Below are 15,678 nucleotides of genomic sequence, written 5' to 3'. Positions count from 1 at the left end.
TATGTTTATGTCATCTTACACTGTAAGCCCCAGGAGGGCAGGGACTTTAATGTGTCCTCAATGAACTTTATTTCCAAGAGCACCATGCCCTCAATCATAAAAGAATAATAATCAAAATGTTAGAGTAACTAAATGAACCAAGTTATATCAGCTGCCTCTACATTTAATCCTTTTCTTAAATTGTGAACAGACAATCTTAAGCCATTGAACCATTTTATTACTTATCTAATTATGGCGTGAAATTATTGACTCTCATAACCACCTTATGAGATAGGTTAGGCAGGCAGATATTATCTCCACTTTACACGTGAGTAAACTAAGGCTCCCAGAGTTGACTTACCCAAGGTCACACAAATAGTAAGTGGGATTGTAAACCAGCACTCAGCTCCTCTCACTCTTAGTCTAGTTTTTTCCTCCATTCCTCCACAACTATCTAGCTAATGGTCTTGAACTCTCAATTTGGAAATCTTATTCTGTCTCAGTCTTAAATTCAAATTTTCTGTTCCATAAAAGCAAACCTCCTGTTCTTCCATTTTTGGGGCTCTAACTAAGCTGTTTCTGCCTGGGACAAGCTCCCCTCTTTACTAGGTAAGGTCTTTCCATTATCTATAAAGCTTCCTTCACTAACCACTAGGCTCTACTAATGGCACTCCCTATAGTTCACAGACTAAGCATATTATTCCGCATAAGTAAGCCCTTATAAAACAAACTCAATCTAGAAAAATTTGCTATTCTGAAATTCCTCAAAGTAGGGGGCACATATGTTAGACATTACTGAGTCTCTCGCAGAGACTAATTTTTGATGTTCCATTATCATTTTGTCTCTGGGTTATGTGTTGACTCATTTCCTATAAATTCTTTGAGAACAGCTCCTTCCCTTGGTCCCATAATATACTGATCTCCATCTTCCCTTAATTCCATCACCCAATTCGTGTCCTAATTATATGTCTTCCTATTTGCTTCTTTCCCCCATAACTGTGTCTTTCTTTGCCTCCTACTCACAATTTTCTCCCCGCAAAAAAACCCCACTCATAATAAAATAGGTCCCCTTCTTTCACAGGTGCCCATAACCAGGACACTTGTTTCCCTACACATGTATACATACAAAAATACACAAACACACATATGTACTTGCATATATATATACCCCTCTCTCTCTCTCTCTCTCTCTCTCTCTCTCTCTCTCTCTCTCTCTCTCTCTCTCTCTCTCTCTCTCTCTTCCCAGGACTCCCAGGACCCTCTCTCTACCTGTCTATAATGACGGGGTCAGATGGTGTCTCGTTTCGGTTGCCACAACTCTTCTTGTCACAGCAGCGACTGTAAGGAGAGAAGGTCAGAGTTGTAGAGACAGAAGTGACTTTTGCAAGGAATGATGATGTAAGAGGAAAGGCACTTGACTAGGAATCAGGAGGATATGGGTTCAGATCCCACCTCAGTCATGTACAGTCATGTGCCTTAACCTCCCTGTGCCTCTGTTTCCTCATTTATAAAAATGAAATGGTGGGAAGTCAAATGCCTCTAAGTCCCTTTAATCCCTAAATCTATGATCTTATGGCCTCTAGTTCAATCTTCATCCACAAATTCCACTTACTCATCTGTGTAACTTTGGACAATCACTTAAATTTCATTTTTACTATTTGTGAAGTGATGGAGTTTGTTCTAGATGACTTTTAAAGACTCATGCAACTCCAAATTCACAATCCTAAGGCAGGAACTCTTCTTATAACACCTCCCTCAAATGATCATTCAACTTCCATTTAAGGACCTATTAAGAGAACCCATTTCACAATTGTTGCTGTTCAGTCATTTTTGTTATGCCCAACCTCATTTGGGGTTTTCTTGGCAGAGATACTGGAGGTTTTGCCATTCTCCAGTTCATTTTACAAACAAGGAAATGGAGGCAAACAGGGTGAAGTGGCTTGCCAAGGGTTATCCTGTTAAAAAATGTCTGAGGCCAGATTTAAACTCAAGAAGATGAGTTTTCCTGATTCCAGGGCCTGGAGTGCTATCTACCTAGCTGCCCCTCCATTCTACTATTAGGTAAGTCTAATTAAGACTTAATGTTAGCAAATTAACAGTTAATATTTATATAGCACTTTAAGGTTTGCAAAGTGCTATACAAATATTAACTCATTTGATCCTCACAACAACTCTGGGAGAGGGTGTCATTATTATTCCCATTTTACCGATTAGGAAACTGAGGTAGATGGCTAGGTTAAGTGACTTGCCCAGGGTTACACAGCTAGTAAGTGTTTGCAGCAGGATTGAACTCATGACTTCCTAACTCCATGCCTAATGTTCTCTCCCCTGGGCCACCAGCTGTCTCTTGAAGTTATTCCCTTTCTGAAATGTAACAGAGTGAGAGAAGGAAAGAGAGGACACCGAAGTCAGGAGAGACAGTGGAATGGGGAGGAGAAGGAAATGAGGCAAGGGGAAAAGGTGAGAATGGATATTAGGAGGGTTGGGGAAGAAAACCCTAATTATGGGAATTGTTTTTATACAGGGAAAGTACCACAAACTATTTGAGGCAAGCTGTATGAAAGGGGTCTTCATGGAGAACAAGGAGTTGGGGAGAGGAGACCATCCCATGTGGAGATACACTGACCCCATGACACCAAAGGGAGGTTGCCACCAGCCAAGGTGAAGGAGGCATTCACCCCAGTCTACCATTTGGTAGCTTCTGGTTTTTAGCTAATTATCATTGCTAAATATGTGCTAAGATCTGTTGTTGTTCCCACAGTCCTAACGGACTACAAATGTCATTGGGGACTTCTAACTTTGTTGCCGTCTAAACGTGGTATCCTGGACAAAGTCCTGATCACCCCACTCTAGTCATATTTCTAAAAGTAAAAGGAGTAAAAGGAGGGGGAGGGGGAATGAATGTCCCTCAGATTAGGATCACTGTCTTTCATTCCTCCTCAAAACTGGAGGAATATATAGATAGGGATACAAAAACAGCGAATCCCCACAGATACTGAGAAAAAGTTAAAACTAAAATTGGAGGAAGAGAGAAGGAATAGGGAATGAAACTATGGTCAGGAGTCACTCCATATTTATGAAAGAATGGTTGTCCATCTAAATTGCTGCCCATTATGGGCTAGATATCCCTTCCAGCTTTTAGATTCTAGAATTATATGAAACTATAACCGGAGCTTTGTTTTTCTTGCTTTCTTAGTGGGCGGTGGGAAGAAGCAAATGTTGAAAATAAAACTGAATTTAAAAAGAATTCTAGGAAACTGTGGATAAAACAAATATGTGTGTAGTCTCCCACTGAATCCAGTTTAAAGATCAAAAAGTAAATTCTGGAGCTCTGTCAAAAGCTATATTGTCTAAGGGCTCCCTCCCAGTCAGCAGACGGGCTCATAGGAAAAGGTGGATCCTTGGTGCTCAAGACTTGATGTAAAGAAACCATCTAACCCTGTTTCCCAAAAGATCCAAAAGAGAGGAGAGTCCTCTCACCTCCCATTGTCTCCATGCCCAACTCTTCCTTTCTTGTAGGTAAGAAAATACTCACTTTCTTTCTCTCCCTAGATATACACTTCCTTTTCACTTGGTATGGAAAGAACTGGTCTTAGGGAAGAGTCACATGTCTGTCTTCCTCTAAGCCCTGAGAGAGGAGGGGAGAGAAAGCACTGCGAGGAAGGAGACCACTCTATATCTATCCATGCCTGGAAGGATCTTGTCCAAGGCCAATTTGCACAATAAACATATTTTTGAAATGTCTATTCATTCATTTAGTGTAAATCAAATATTTCTAAATGTAATCCTCTTTCCCATGTCCTGGGGGAGCATGCCTTTTTTTAAGGGATATTATTGTGATTTTTTATTTAACATGAAGAATATGCCATAATTGAACTTGTATGTAGAAACAGATTTCAATATGTTGGGTTTGCTTTAAGCAAAGACCTCTGGGAATAGACTTATTCTGTGTGGCTGAAACTAGAGCACAGAACTTGGAACAATGCGGGTGGGGGAGTTCCAGGAAAACAGATTTTTTGGCTCAGGATAACAAAGAACCCTTTAACAATTGGAGCTGTCCAACAATTGGGCCAGCTGCCTTATGAAGTAATGAGCTTTCTGCCAATGGAAGTGTTCACACTAAAGACTGGAAGACCACCTGTCAGAGATATTGCTGAGGTGATGCCTGCCCTGGAAGAGGGTTGAGCTACCTAACCTCTGAGGTCACTTCCAGTTCTGAAATCTTGGCTCCTCCCTATACAGCCAAGAGCAGAGTTGGGGTGGCTAGGTCTTTGAGAAGCAGAGATAAGAAGGAAAGGAGCCCCACTCCCAGATAGGTCTAGGCTAGAATGGATTAGTGGTCTGTCCATGCCAGCCAGTCCTTAGGTGCCACTCCCCATAGCCTTGTTCCTTGCCTCCCCTTTCCCCCCACCCCCCATCTCTGGAGTCCCCTTCCCTTGGGCCCCAGCTCATTAGTAAAAGTTCCTGCAGCTCAATTAGCGGTGACAGGATGACTCTCCTGTGCGCAAACACGGCTCGAGCGGCACAAACAGCCCTAGCTAATGGGGCCTCAGGGACCCGCCAGCTCAGCTAGTGCCCGGGAGGCCCTCCCCCTCCCTGTTCTTCCTCCTCCCCCCCCCCTTAGCCCTGCCATAGGGCCAGCTTAGGTAACTGGCCCAAAGGTAGAGGAAAAGGGTTTGAGACCTGAAGAGTTGAGCTGAACGTGACCCCCCATAGACCCCATCATCTTGTTCCAGACTTTTAAGCTCCTGGGTTACATTGCTCTGAGGGAGAGGAACATGGGCACCCAATTCGGGCAAGGTCTGACCCATCCCTTCCCTACCCATATGTCTTGACCCCTCAGTACACTCACCTGCACATGATCTCGTGGGTGAGGAGGACACGGCACATCTCCGGGTTCTTGTCCTGCCCCTCGTAGATGATGGCCTGAAGGGACAGGGGCAACAGACCAGTTGGACAGAAGGGGAGGGGAGAAGAGGGAAAAGGAAGAGCAAGCCACAAAGGACCCACACTTCCACCTCTAACCAGGTCATGGAAAGAGCTCTGGATTTGGAATCAGGAGACCTGAGTTCAAATCCTGACTCTGACTAGCTGGGTAACAGTTGGGCAAAGCACTTAAATATTCTAAATCTCAGTTTTCCATAGGTAAAATCAAGATGTCACTAGCCCTACTACCTTGAAGGATTATTTTGAGGAGATGGATTTGTAAACTTTAAAACACAATAGAAAAGTGAGTTATTGGCATGCAATCTTGCCTAAAGAGCCAATGTTGGAGTCGGGAAGAAATGAGTACAAGTCTCACCTCTGACACATATTGTGACCCTGGGTAGATCCCTAAAGCTCAGAATTGCTCCAGGAAGATTCTGAGACTATAAATCAAAAAACAGTAACAAGTCTGAATTGGTAAATGGTATGTCTTCACTGGAGGTTCCTTATACCAATAAAATTATCTATCTATCTATCTATCTATCTATCTGTCTGTCTGTCTGTCTTGCTATCTTCCTGCTATATGAGTATATGTATCTATGCACATACAGTACACATATATGTATTTATATATAGCTATTATTATTTATTATTTGTATTAGAATTCACTTCCCCTAACCCTCTGACCTGCATTCACTGACCCAGGAGATAAGATGTCTAGGAAGGTGCCTTGATGGTAGCTGCTGTAAGCTATGGAACAAAGTCAGGGCTCAGGAGAGAGGCAAGGAATAACAAATCTCCAGAGCTACCTAAAAGCTAGTGAGGGGCCAGGGTGAAAGAGGGGAACTCTTTGGGACCATAGGTGGGGAAAAGAAACTACTTTGGATTATCACTTTCTCTGCTTCTTCAGGAGTCTTTCTTTTAGGATCCTGGGAAGAGATCTAGCAAGGACTGAAAAATGAAGGTCCATCCAAAGTTCCCCTGGCTTTCACCATAGGGATGGGGGTGCCTTGGGGTTTATGAACTTAAGTTGACTTTTTAATGTTCTAAAACTGTATTTCAATATAATTGCTTCCCTTTGTGATCCTATGTATCTTATTTTTTATATAAAAAATATGATGCTGAGGAGTTCATAGGCTTCACTGCATTGCCAAAGAGATTTAGGTTGGGTTTGATATGCAAAAAGATGAAAAACACCTAGTATATGATCTAGATTTGTGCTGTTTATTGTTGTTGGGTTTGGGGGGTTTTTTGGTATAAGGAATTCCTAGGTGAATGAATTCCTACCAATGCAAGTCGGTACTTTCTCTGGAACTTATAGCCTTATAGAGCTGCCCAAAGAAGAAAGAGGTTAAACAAATTGCCAGGGATCACACATAGTATGTATCAGAGGCTAGGGATGAAACCCAAGTCTTTCTGGTTTCAAGACCAGTCCTCCATCCACTATACCATGCAACCTGTCATGGGTTTCTCTATATAATCAAAAATTAAGAGAATAAAGAGCCTTCTCCCTGAGTCACTCCATGAATTGAAATGAGGGAAAAGAAGACTATAAACCCCCCAACCCAGATATGAATCCTAGTTCAAAGCTTTGACCAATCATTCCTACCTTAACCTTCCCCCTCTGCCAGCCCAGCCATTCTGCCCCCATTCTCCCTGCTACCTACCTTGTAAGAATAGCCCCCATTTACAGCATTATCATTGGCAGGCATATAATATGAACACTAACTTAAGATGGGCACATCTGTTGTGTGCTTATTTTTAACATATCTACCACCCAAGTCATCATCTTCACCTCAAGGTAATCCCTCTTTCAGAGGATGCTGCCATCATTCTCCCATACACTCTGACTCAGTGGCCCCAAGGCATTTCTGGTTCCCAGAGTCTTCAGCATCATTCAAAGCCAATCAAAGGCTGAATTTCATGTCTTTCATTTGCCTCTCCCTTTCCATTTCCACTGTTGCCATCCTAGGTTGACAATCCCATAACTCCTTCTTTGTTTCAGTTATAATCTAATCTCCCTGCCTCTAGGCTTTCTCTTTCCAGATTCAACTTTCTAATGCATAATTCTGATTACATATCTTCAGTGATACTCCATTGTTTGACCAGGGAAATCCCCATCTAATAGATTGGGAAGCTTTCCAGGGTAAATCTATAAATTATGGCTTCCCAGATTTCCCAGCAGAAGTGGGGATGTCCTTGACCTTTGCTACTTGTACCCATCACTCCATACTTGATGTCAGATGATTTCTGGGAAAGACCCTTTTCACAAAAATGTATTAGCCCATTGATTTATAGGATCAAAGCCAAATTCTCTATCCTGGCATTCGAGGACCTCCACGATAGAATAGTACTCACTTTCCATTCTTTTCTCCTACTATTCTCTTAGGAGATCTCTAAATTCTAATGAAAGTAGTTTGCTTCTTCCCCCTTCTCCCTAAACACCACTCTAATAGCCAAGTCCTGTCCTTCATGTAAGGTTCAACTTTAGTATGGAACCATCCACCCCCAACTCTAAACTTTCTCCAAGTGTTCCAAACTGCTAGAGATCCCTTAAATTCTTCAGGGATTGATTGTCATGGGGACATTTTGAAGATCCTGCCTCATTTTATTATCTTTTATGTGTCTGTCTCCTCAACTAGACTATAAGATCCTTAAACATCTGTGAATCCCCCCCGACCAGGACCTAGTCCAGTGCTCTACCCAAAGTAGAACACTGAGTATTATCAACTGATGAGAGAATCTCACATCCCCTCCTCACTTGTATCTCCTCTCATCCTTGCTAACTACCTGGAAATAACCTTGAAGGAACAGGGAAAGGCCTCAGAAATTCCCATCAGGTTTCTCATTTTCACATTCTTATCCCACCCTGAACCATCGTGGGTTTAACATACAGTCAAACATTAATCCTGTTAGTCTCTTGCTTGTATTGGAAGTAAAATAAGGCAATGGGCAGACCCCCAAGGAATGTTCTCCCAATAAGTCCAAGCCCAAGGTCACCCAGCTTGTCAGTGGCAGAGCTCATACCAAAACCCTAGTCTCCTGAGCACAATATAACACAGAAATCACTTAGACAACAATACACACACTGACTACTGGGCAAATAATCATATCAACATTAATGAAACCCAGAAAAACACATGGAAGGACAAAAAATCAGAAGAGAACATGGACACAAACAGGACTATTTAGTTACTAGCTTGTTAAGATTGATATTCACATTAAAAAACTATAAATACAATTTTTATAATCTCATTATGATGATTTTTGTTCTCATCTATGGATTTAGATTTTTGCATTTGTTTGTTTCTACCCAGAGATAGTGAATACAAACAAAGGATTTTTGGAAAAGTGCTAATCTTGGATTCAGAGGCCTGAGTTCAAATACCAGCTACCTTGAACAGATATTTTCCTAGGACTTATTTTTTCTCCCTCTGGAAAAATGAGGGAAATTGGACAAATTGATTTCAAAGACTGCTTCAGCTCTAAATCCTGTGCCTCTGATTCTGAGCCCAGTTTCTTCCTGCTTCTACTAACCTTTCCCCACCCCTTTTGGCCTCTCTAAACAATCATTAGCACTTATACGAAGTTCAGGCCTTAATGTGTGATGTTTTGTGTTGTTCTCTAATTCTTTCTGTGCACATCTGGTCTCCCAAGAAGATGATATCCTGCTAGAGGGCAGAGATTTCAGCCTCATCTGCCAATTGCAGCTTCTCAGCACCTTGGACAGTACCAGGAATGTAGTGAACACTCAGTAAAGTGGGGGCTCTGGGATCAGAGATGGGGAAGGGGGGCTGGGCAAATTGCAGAAAGGCAAAGTAGGGATAGATGGAACCAGCTTTCCGGAAGCTGAGCTGGGTCAGGATGACCATGGGAGGTGAAACCTCACAATCCTGCTTCAAAGAGGCCCCCAAACAAAAATAAGGAGACTTGTAGAACAGAATGGGCTTCTCCCACTAGCTCACCTGCTTAGACATGGAGTCGATGAGACGAACATACAGGTCTTGTTCAGTGCGGATTCCTGGGAACAAAAAGGAGGGGAAGAATCAGGTCTTAGGACGTGTGTGTGTGTGTGTGTGTGTGTGTGTGTGTGTGTGTGTGTATGTGAGAGAGAGAGAGAGAGAGAGAAAACACCTGCATGTATATATATGTATATATGTATGTATGAATATGCATATGTACATTATATATGTATACACACACACACACACACACACACACACACACACACACACACACGTACAGTCAACCTGAAACCATTCCCCCTTAGAAAGGACAAGCAACAAGAGGACAACACAAGGCAGATTAGGGCATAGCAGAATGGGCAAGAGCAGGTCAGTCTATGATGATGGGAAAACAGGGAAGGTTGCTCAGGAAGAGGGCAGATTGCAGTTGATTAAGGTAGTAGAGAAGGAGGGAGGGCAGACTGAATTGGACAAGGCAGTGAAGATTAGGCTAGAACAAGGAAGGAACTTACCATTGCTGTACAGCAGCTGTAGCCGGTAATGAATGCCATTGTTGGTTTTTTCTCCGCTGTGTTCCTGGAGAGACAGGAGAGAGAACAGAGGTCAAGGGGAGTTTCCCCAACATTCAGCCAGCTAAACTGTAAACTGAGGAGGGGGGAAGAGAGGGAAGAAATTTGTTTCCCCTACCCAAGAATAATTACCCTTTCCCTCCTGGCTGCCATCTTTGGCCATGCACGGTCCTTTCCCCACCCCAGGTTGGCTCTAAAAATTTTCCCAAGAATGAAGAGACCAAACACCAAGCCAAACTAACTTCCAGCTCCCCTTACCCGCTCCTTTTCCACAAAATCGATGAAGGCTGTGCGTTCAATCTCCACCGGCTGACCCTGCCGGTCATACATGGCCAACACGAAGTGGAAGAAGTTGGATTTGCGAAGATTGGAAGGCGGCTGCTTCTCGAAGTGAGCCCGAGCCAGGCCCACACCACTGCGGGGACAGGGGAAAGGGGAGATGTCAGCTTGGGTTCCTAGGACTTTCTTTGGGGATAGAAATGTTTTTTTCATTTTCTACCTGACCAGTGGTTTCACAGAATTCCTGGTAAGGAAATTCCCCCTAACGATACAGACTGGCACCTAATCTGCAATGTACAGTCTTGGTTGCTTAGGAAACTGAGAGGTTAAGACCAGCCCAGGGTCACACAGCCAGTATGTGTCAGAATCTTGACTTGAACCCAGTCTTCCTGACTCCCAGGGTTCAGGCTAGCCACCTTGCCACCTCTCTATAATGCCTTGGGGAAGGAAGAGGAAGAATAGTTTTTCTGGGCCAGCTCCTCTACCTCCCCTCCCTCCCTCCCTCCATTCATTCATTGATTTATTCATTCATCAGTCATTTTATTAGATGCTGGCTAAGTGCAAAGATCTCTGTTCTAAGAGGTGAGGGTCATTTAGGGGAGCCTGTGATCACAGGGCATAGATGGGCCCTTTGCCCCACAAAGCTCTCCTCAGTGAAATATGATGGCTCAGTCTGCCAAAGAGCCAGCCTCCAGCTCGGCTTTTCTAAATGTCTGTGTGATCATTCATTCATATTACTAAGCAGTTCCCACTCCCAGCAGGCTTCCCCCCAACAGCTCCCTGGGCAGCTGAATTTACCACAGACTGCTTTACAGATAACTTTTCAGGAACGAAGATCTTGCCCAAAGGAGGCATTAGGATTTCTGTGACTAGAGTATATGTGCGTTTTCTGGACCAGTTCAGACAGGGCCGATACAGGCAAGAAACTATTGGGGTCAAGATCAAGGGAGAGCAGGAGAGGAATGGATAAGCCTGGGGTTAAGCTGATGCTTCTACCACCTCACTGGAGATGGAGTGGCTTTTGGTGATCCTTGGACAAGGCAAACAAGTCTCATCAGTTCTCATTTAAAGAGCAGATTCCAAAGGATCACAGAGAGACATTAGGGTATTGGGCAGGAAGTTATTACAGTATGCATAGTGAAGGTAGCAGAATTGGGGCAGGAGAGAAACACAAGTCAGCTCCCTACTTCCCAGGATAGGCTACAGATTGGAGGAGAGAGAGGGGTGTAGCCCCTTCCACTTTCTAGAAGTCAAGGCTTATGAACAGATTACTAACCTGCCTACCCTACCAGACTTTCAGCTCAACTTTTCCAGCAGGAAGGAGAGGAGGCTGAAGTGGGGAAAACACCAGATTAGCTAAATAAAGGGAATGCATGTTTTCTAGCACTTGGCCCTCTAAAGAAGTTGGGGGGGGGGTTAAGGGAGATGAGATTCTCTGAAGCCATGAGACTATGACCACAGGGTTTAGAGAGGAAAGAGATAAATTAAAGGACCAGTTCTGGGCATTCTGTTCCAACTTCTGTGTAGCTGGGACCTGAGACAGCTAGGAGGCACAGTTTAAACTCTGCCTCAGATACTTCCGATGTGATCCTGAGTACTTACCTTTCTTAGCCTCAGTTTCCTCACCTGTAAAATGGGGGTAATAATATCACCTTAATAATGTTGGTAGATCAATGAAGAACTTGTGCTAGACACTTAGCAAACTTTAAAGCAATGTATAAAGTTATAATGAGAAAACTTCACCCCAATCCTAGATAGAATGGCTCTCCACCAGCTAGGATCCTCACCACTTCCCCCTTGCAGAGGAAGGAAGTCAGGGCAGCCGTTGCTTCATGAAGTGGGAGGAAGCAATCTTGAAGGCCCATGAAGTAGGTAGCTAGGGAGGATACCCATTCTTGAACTACAGGGAATATTCCAGCTCTGGCAAAGATGCCCTGAGGTTTCCTTCTGTTCTCATTAAAAACAGTCTCTGAATAGTAGGCAGAAGGCAGAAATCCCCTCTGTAGGTCTGGGGGGGGGGGAAGGATAAACTGGAAAGAAAAAACCCAGCACCATCACTCCATCCAGGTGCTCCTGCTATCCTTAGGGAAAAATAAAGATGGGACTCAGTGACTTAATGACTCAACCCAAAAAGTAACCATGGAAGAGTGGGTATCAACTTGAAGGGCCATCTCCAGTGAGATTTCTCCTGGGCTTTATGCTGTGGACTTTTTTAAATCAATAGCTCAGAAGACCTTGATAGCAACAGTAGGAGAAAATGTGAAGCCTTATACCCTAGGGTTCAAAAAGAGAAGGCATGGTAGGCTACAGCTGATATAAACTAGAGTTGTATAATAGTACAAGGTCAATATGAACCAGCATTATAATATTCTTTAATTTTTTATTATTTGACTGTATGCCATGTACGCTATGGATTATCCTCTTGTCTATGTTCTTTAATGTCCATTTTGTCTTTGTATAAATAATATATATATATATATATATATATATATATATATATATATATATATAACATGATGCCTTTTATTTTTTTTAGGGGTTTTTTTTTTGCAAGGCAATGGGGTTAAATGGCTTGCCCAAGGCCACACAGCTAGGTAATTATTAAGTGTCTCAGGCTGGATTTGAACTCAGGTACTCCTGACTCCAGGGCTGGTGCTCTATCCACTGTGCCACCTAGCCACCCCACATGATGCCTTTTAAAAGAATAAATGAACACCACATAGAGGATCTGTCCATCAAACTGTCCACCAAACTTTTTTAGGTCTATTTACATGGAAAAGTGGATTGCAAAAAATTATACAAAAGAGTTAATGTAGTATAGGTAGCCAAGTGGCCCAGTAGATAGAATATTGGACCTGGAGTCAGGAAGATCTGAGTGAAAATACTGCTTCACTTAGCAGATAGGTGAGTCTAGGCAAATGATTAAGCCTCTACAACAGACTCCTCATTTGTAAAATAGGGATAAAAATAGTGCTGGATTGTGAGGATCATATGAGAAAATATTTATAAGATGCTTTGGAAACTTTAAAGCACTCTATAAATGCTATCTAGTTTTTACTTTATTATATTACATTAATAATAATATTAAATTAGTAATAATAAATAAATAACTTATATGTCGACCATGATTGTGCTTTAAGGTTTAGAAAGCACTTCACATGCATTTTCATTAGGTAGGCATTACAGAAACTGTTATCTTCAATTCTAAAAATGAGGATAACAGACTTAGACAAGATAAATGACTCCTCAGAGTCACACAATTGGCAAGTATCAAGCAGAACTCAAACCTAGGTCTCTCTGGCCCCTATGACTCTAGATCTTTCCACAAGATCTGTAGTACACTTCGGTATCAAGGTCTATGCAACTCATTTTTCCTATCCCAAATCTCCAGTTCTTTTCTTTGCACCTGATTCTCTTTAAGAAGCCTGGTCAGAATTCAGGGTATGATAAATAAGCTGGAGTGTATCCAAAGATGGTTCCAAGCTCCATCCAACAAGATGGTCAAGGGCTTTCATGATCATGTCATCCAAAGCTATAAGAAAAAGGATAACAAAACTGGTGAGACTGCTGTTAGGGGGGGGAGGTTGACAGTCGGATGAGGATGGAAATAGATTTCCAGCTCTCCAACTGTTATACATAACTGAAGGATATTTAGCCCAGAAATGAGAAGACTTAGTAGACACACGATAGTTGTCTCCAAGTTGTCGAAGGTTATGCACACGGCAGTGGGATGAAATTTACTCTGCCCCAGAATGCAGAACTAAGAATAAAGGGTATTAGTGGAAGAGGCAGATTTGGGGAGATGCGTCATAAAAGACAACCTTCTTAAGCAATTAGAATTACCCCAAAGTGGAACAGAAAACCTTGGGAAATGGGAGCTTCATTTAATTTGAGATCTTTAAGTAAAAGGTGAATGATTACTTTTGAGAATTGTGCAAAGGTGAGGTTTGGATAAGATGATCTCTGAAGCTATCCTTCTCTCCTGTTCTCTCTGGTTATTGCCCTAGGCCTCAGACCACAGCCTTTCTGATGGCCATTTTGAATAGTTGAGTCTCCATTTCTTCTCACTTTCTGCCCTCAAAACTTGGGTTTATCTGCCTCCTGCCTTCTCTTCCACTCTCAACTTTTTTTCTGCCTCCCTCCAGAGCCAATCTGTTTTATTTTGGGGGCCTGGATTAAGGAGGGATAGGTGAGGAAGATGCTGCCTAAAATCATAGTGGGTTCTTTATTAACTCTGATTATTATTTATGAATATACTAGTGAGGGCTAGGGTCTATCATACAATAAATGTCTAAGGCAAAATTCAAAATCAGGTTTCCTTGATTCTAATAATAATAAGCCCAATACACTATTTATTCTCAGTGACCCAAATTCTATGCCTTTACTTTTCTCTCTCACAACACTTTCAACTTTTCTACTACCAATTTCAGCATTTATGGAGAAGTCAAGTCATTGGGGGGGGGGGTGGAGATTTATAGAGCAGAGGAGAAAATTCCTGTCTTACCCCTACACACACACACACACACACACACACACACACACACACACACACACTATTTGCCATGACAAGAGCAAAAAGAACCAAGTCAGAAAGGAGTTTCCCTGGGAGAGTCAAGGGAATAAGGAAAGGGTATGTCTTTTTGTACATATCAGGAAAGATCTTAAGATATGTTCTTCTTTTTACTTGGATAGCTCAAACATCTAGATTCTTATGAGCACTACCTTGTTTCCTCCAGTCATATCAGCAGAGTCCATCCAACCATTTCTCTTTCTGTGACTTCTGTCACTTTGCTCCTCCTATACATCCTCTCCAGAGGATTCACCTAATACACTGGAGCCTTCCTCCACTTTCCAGGGGATAACAAAGGAACCTCTAGGCTGACCATCAGTAGGACTCCTGCCCTCTCAAAAGAGACCTTGCTTAGGCCCTCAGAACTTTTATCTTGCTATTCTTTACTTGTACAGTAAATTCTTGTCTCCTAGACATCCCAACTAGAAACTTCAGCCACTCAGCCCGGAGCAAGTTCTATCTAATGTTGAATTAGTGGAGGACAAAATTAATGAGGTTTGACTAAATTATCGAATGCTCTGCTACTCTCCCCTGAGGCCAGTCAAACCCAACTTCTGTTCATCTTAGAGAACAACACTCAATCCCTTTGCTAGCTACAATTCCCCAGCCTTGGTCTCTGGAGAGACCCCTAGCTCCCCTAAAGCTATGAGATCACTCTTCTAACTCTCTACCACCACCTCCCAACAAGCAAGAGGTAAAATTTAGTATGCTAGAGTATGGAACAGAGAATCCATTAGGACAATATAGAGAAACTGAGACACAGGAGGGACAGTGCTCCTTTTGACCCATAGAGTCAGGAAGTCATTCCCAAGGAGTAGGGAGGGCATTGGAGCTTTGAAAGTCCTTTCTTGTCCTGACCCTTCTCTAGGGAGGAGTCTGGGCTTGACCCCCAAAGTAAATCCTGCCCCTACTTTATCTTAGGGAGCCTTCTTTTCACCATGGATGAGGAAGGAAAAGGGAGTTGGGATAACAGCAAAAGCTTCTACGGGTTCAAGAGCAACCAAGTCTTAAGGAAGAGAGGGAGGAGATATTTTCTCCCTCCTGCCTATTCACAGAGACCTAACAGCTCTGAGCATCCTGGGTGAAGGGTGGTGGGGAAGAGGATTACAGATGCCCTCATCCCAATACAGCAGGAGAATAAAAGGCTTTCACCCCCAACTCCTTCCATGTCTTTCCCCTCTAAGCAAAGAGCATGATGGGCAAGAAGAATCCAAAGGCAAATTAAGCAACCTAGCCTCCCACAACTTTGCACTCTGAGACACTGAGTGGATCATTGCCCTCTTCCCAATTCTCCAGGATTCCCAATGCTGATTTCATTTTCATTATCCTGGTCAAACTGGCTTTGGCTTCAAACCACACACACCAACCCCTACTGCTTTAAGCCAGTCCA

The 15,678-nt window shown here is 42.8% G+C and overlaps 1 protein-coding gene and 1 long non-coding RNA gene across 6 annotated transcripts in view; one reads left to right on the top strand and one right to left on the bottom strand.

Annotated features, from left to right (window-relative positions):
* Nucleotides 1-15,678, bottom strand: part of EBF4 (EBF family member 4) — a 103,180-nt gene that overhangs the window by 71,617 nt on the left and 15,885 nt on the right. For all 5 annotated transcript variants that reach the window (XM_074230050.1, XM_074230049.1, XM_074230048.1 and 2 more), the window contains exons 2-6: nt 9,698-9,854; nt 9,383-9,446; nt 8,871-8,926; nt 4,832-4,905; nt 1,249-1,317 (exon numbers count right to left, since the gene is read on the bottom strand). In XM_074230050.1, the coding sequence (XP_074086151.1) occupies nt 1,249-1,317; nt 4,832-4,905; nt 8,871-8,926; nt 9,383-9,446; nt 9,698-9,854 (420 nt within the window). The remainder of the gene's footprint in view (nt 1-1,248; nt 1,318-4,831; nt 4,906-8,870; nt 8,927-9,382; nt 9,447-9,697; nt 9,855-15,678) is intronic.
* LOC141518226 (uncharacterized) lies at nt 1,716-3,702 on the top strand. The gene is made up of 3 exons (XR_012477128.1): nt 1,716-2,040; nt 2,504-2,640; nt 3,532-3,702. It is a non-coding gene; the product is annotated as an uncharacterized LOC141518226 (long non-coding RNA).

This window comes from Macrotis lagotis, chromosome 3, assembly GCF_037893015.1.
Source record: "Macrotis lagotis isolate mMagLag1 chromosome 3, bilby.v1.9.chrom.fasta, whole genome shotgun sequence".
Lineage (NCBI taxonomy): Eukaryota > Metazoa > Chordata > Mammalia > Peramelemorphia > Peramelidae > Macrotis > Macrotis lagotis.
The sequence above is the reverse complement of the archived record's forward strand: the minus strand, read 5'-3'. Positions and strand labels throughout refer to the sequence as shown.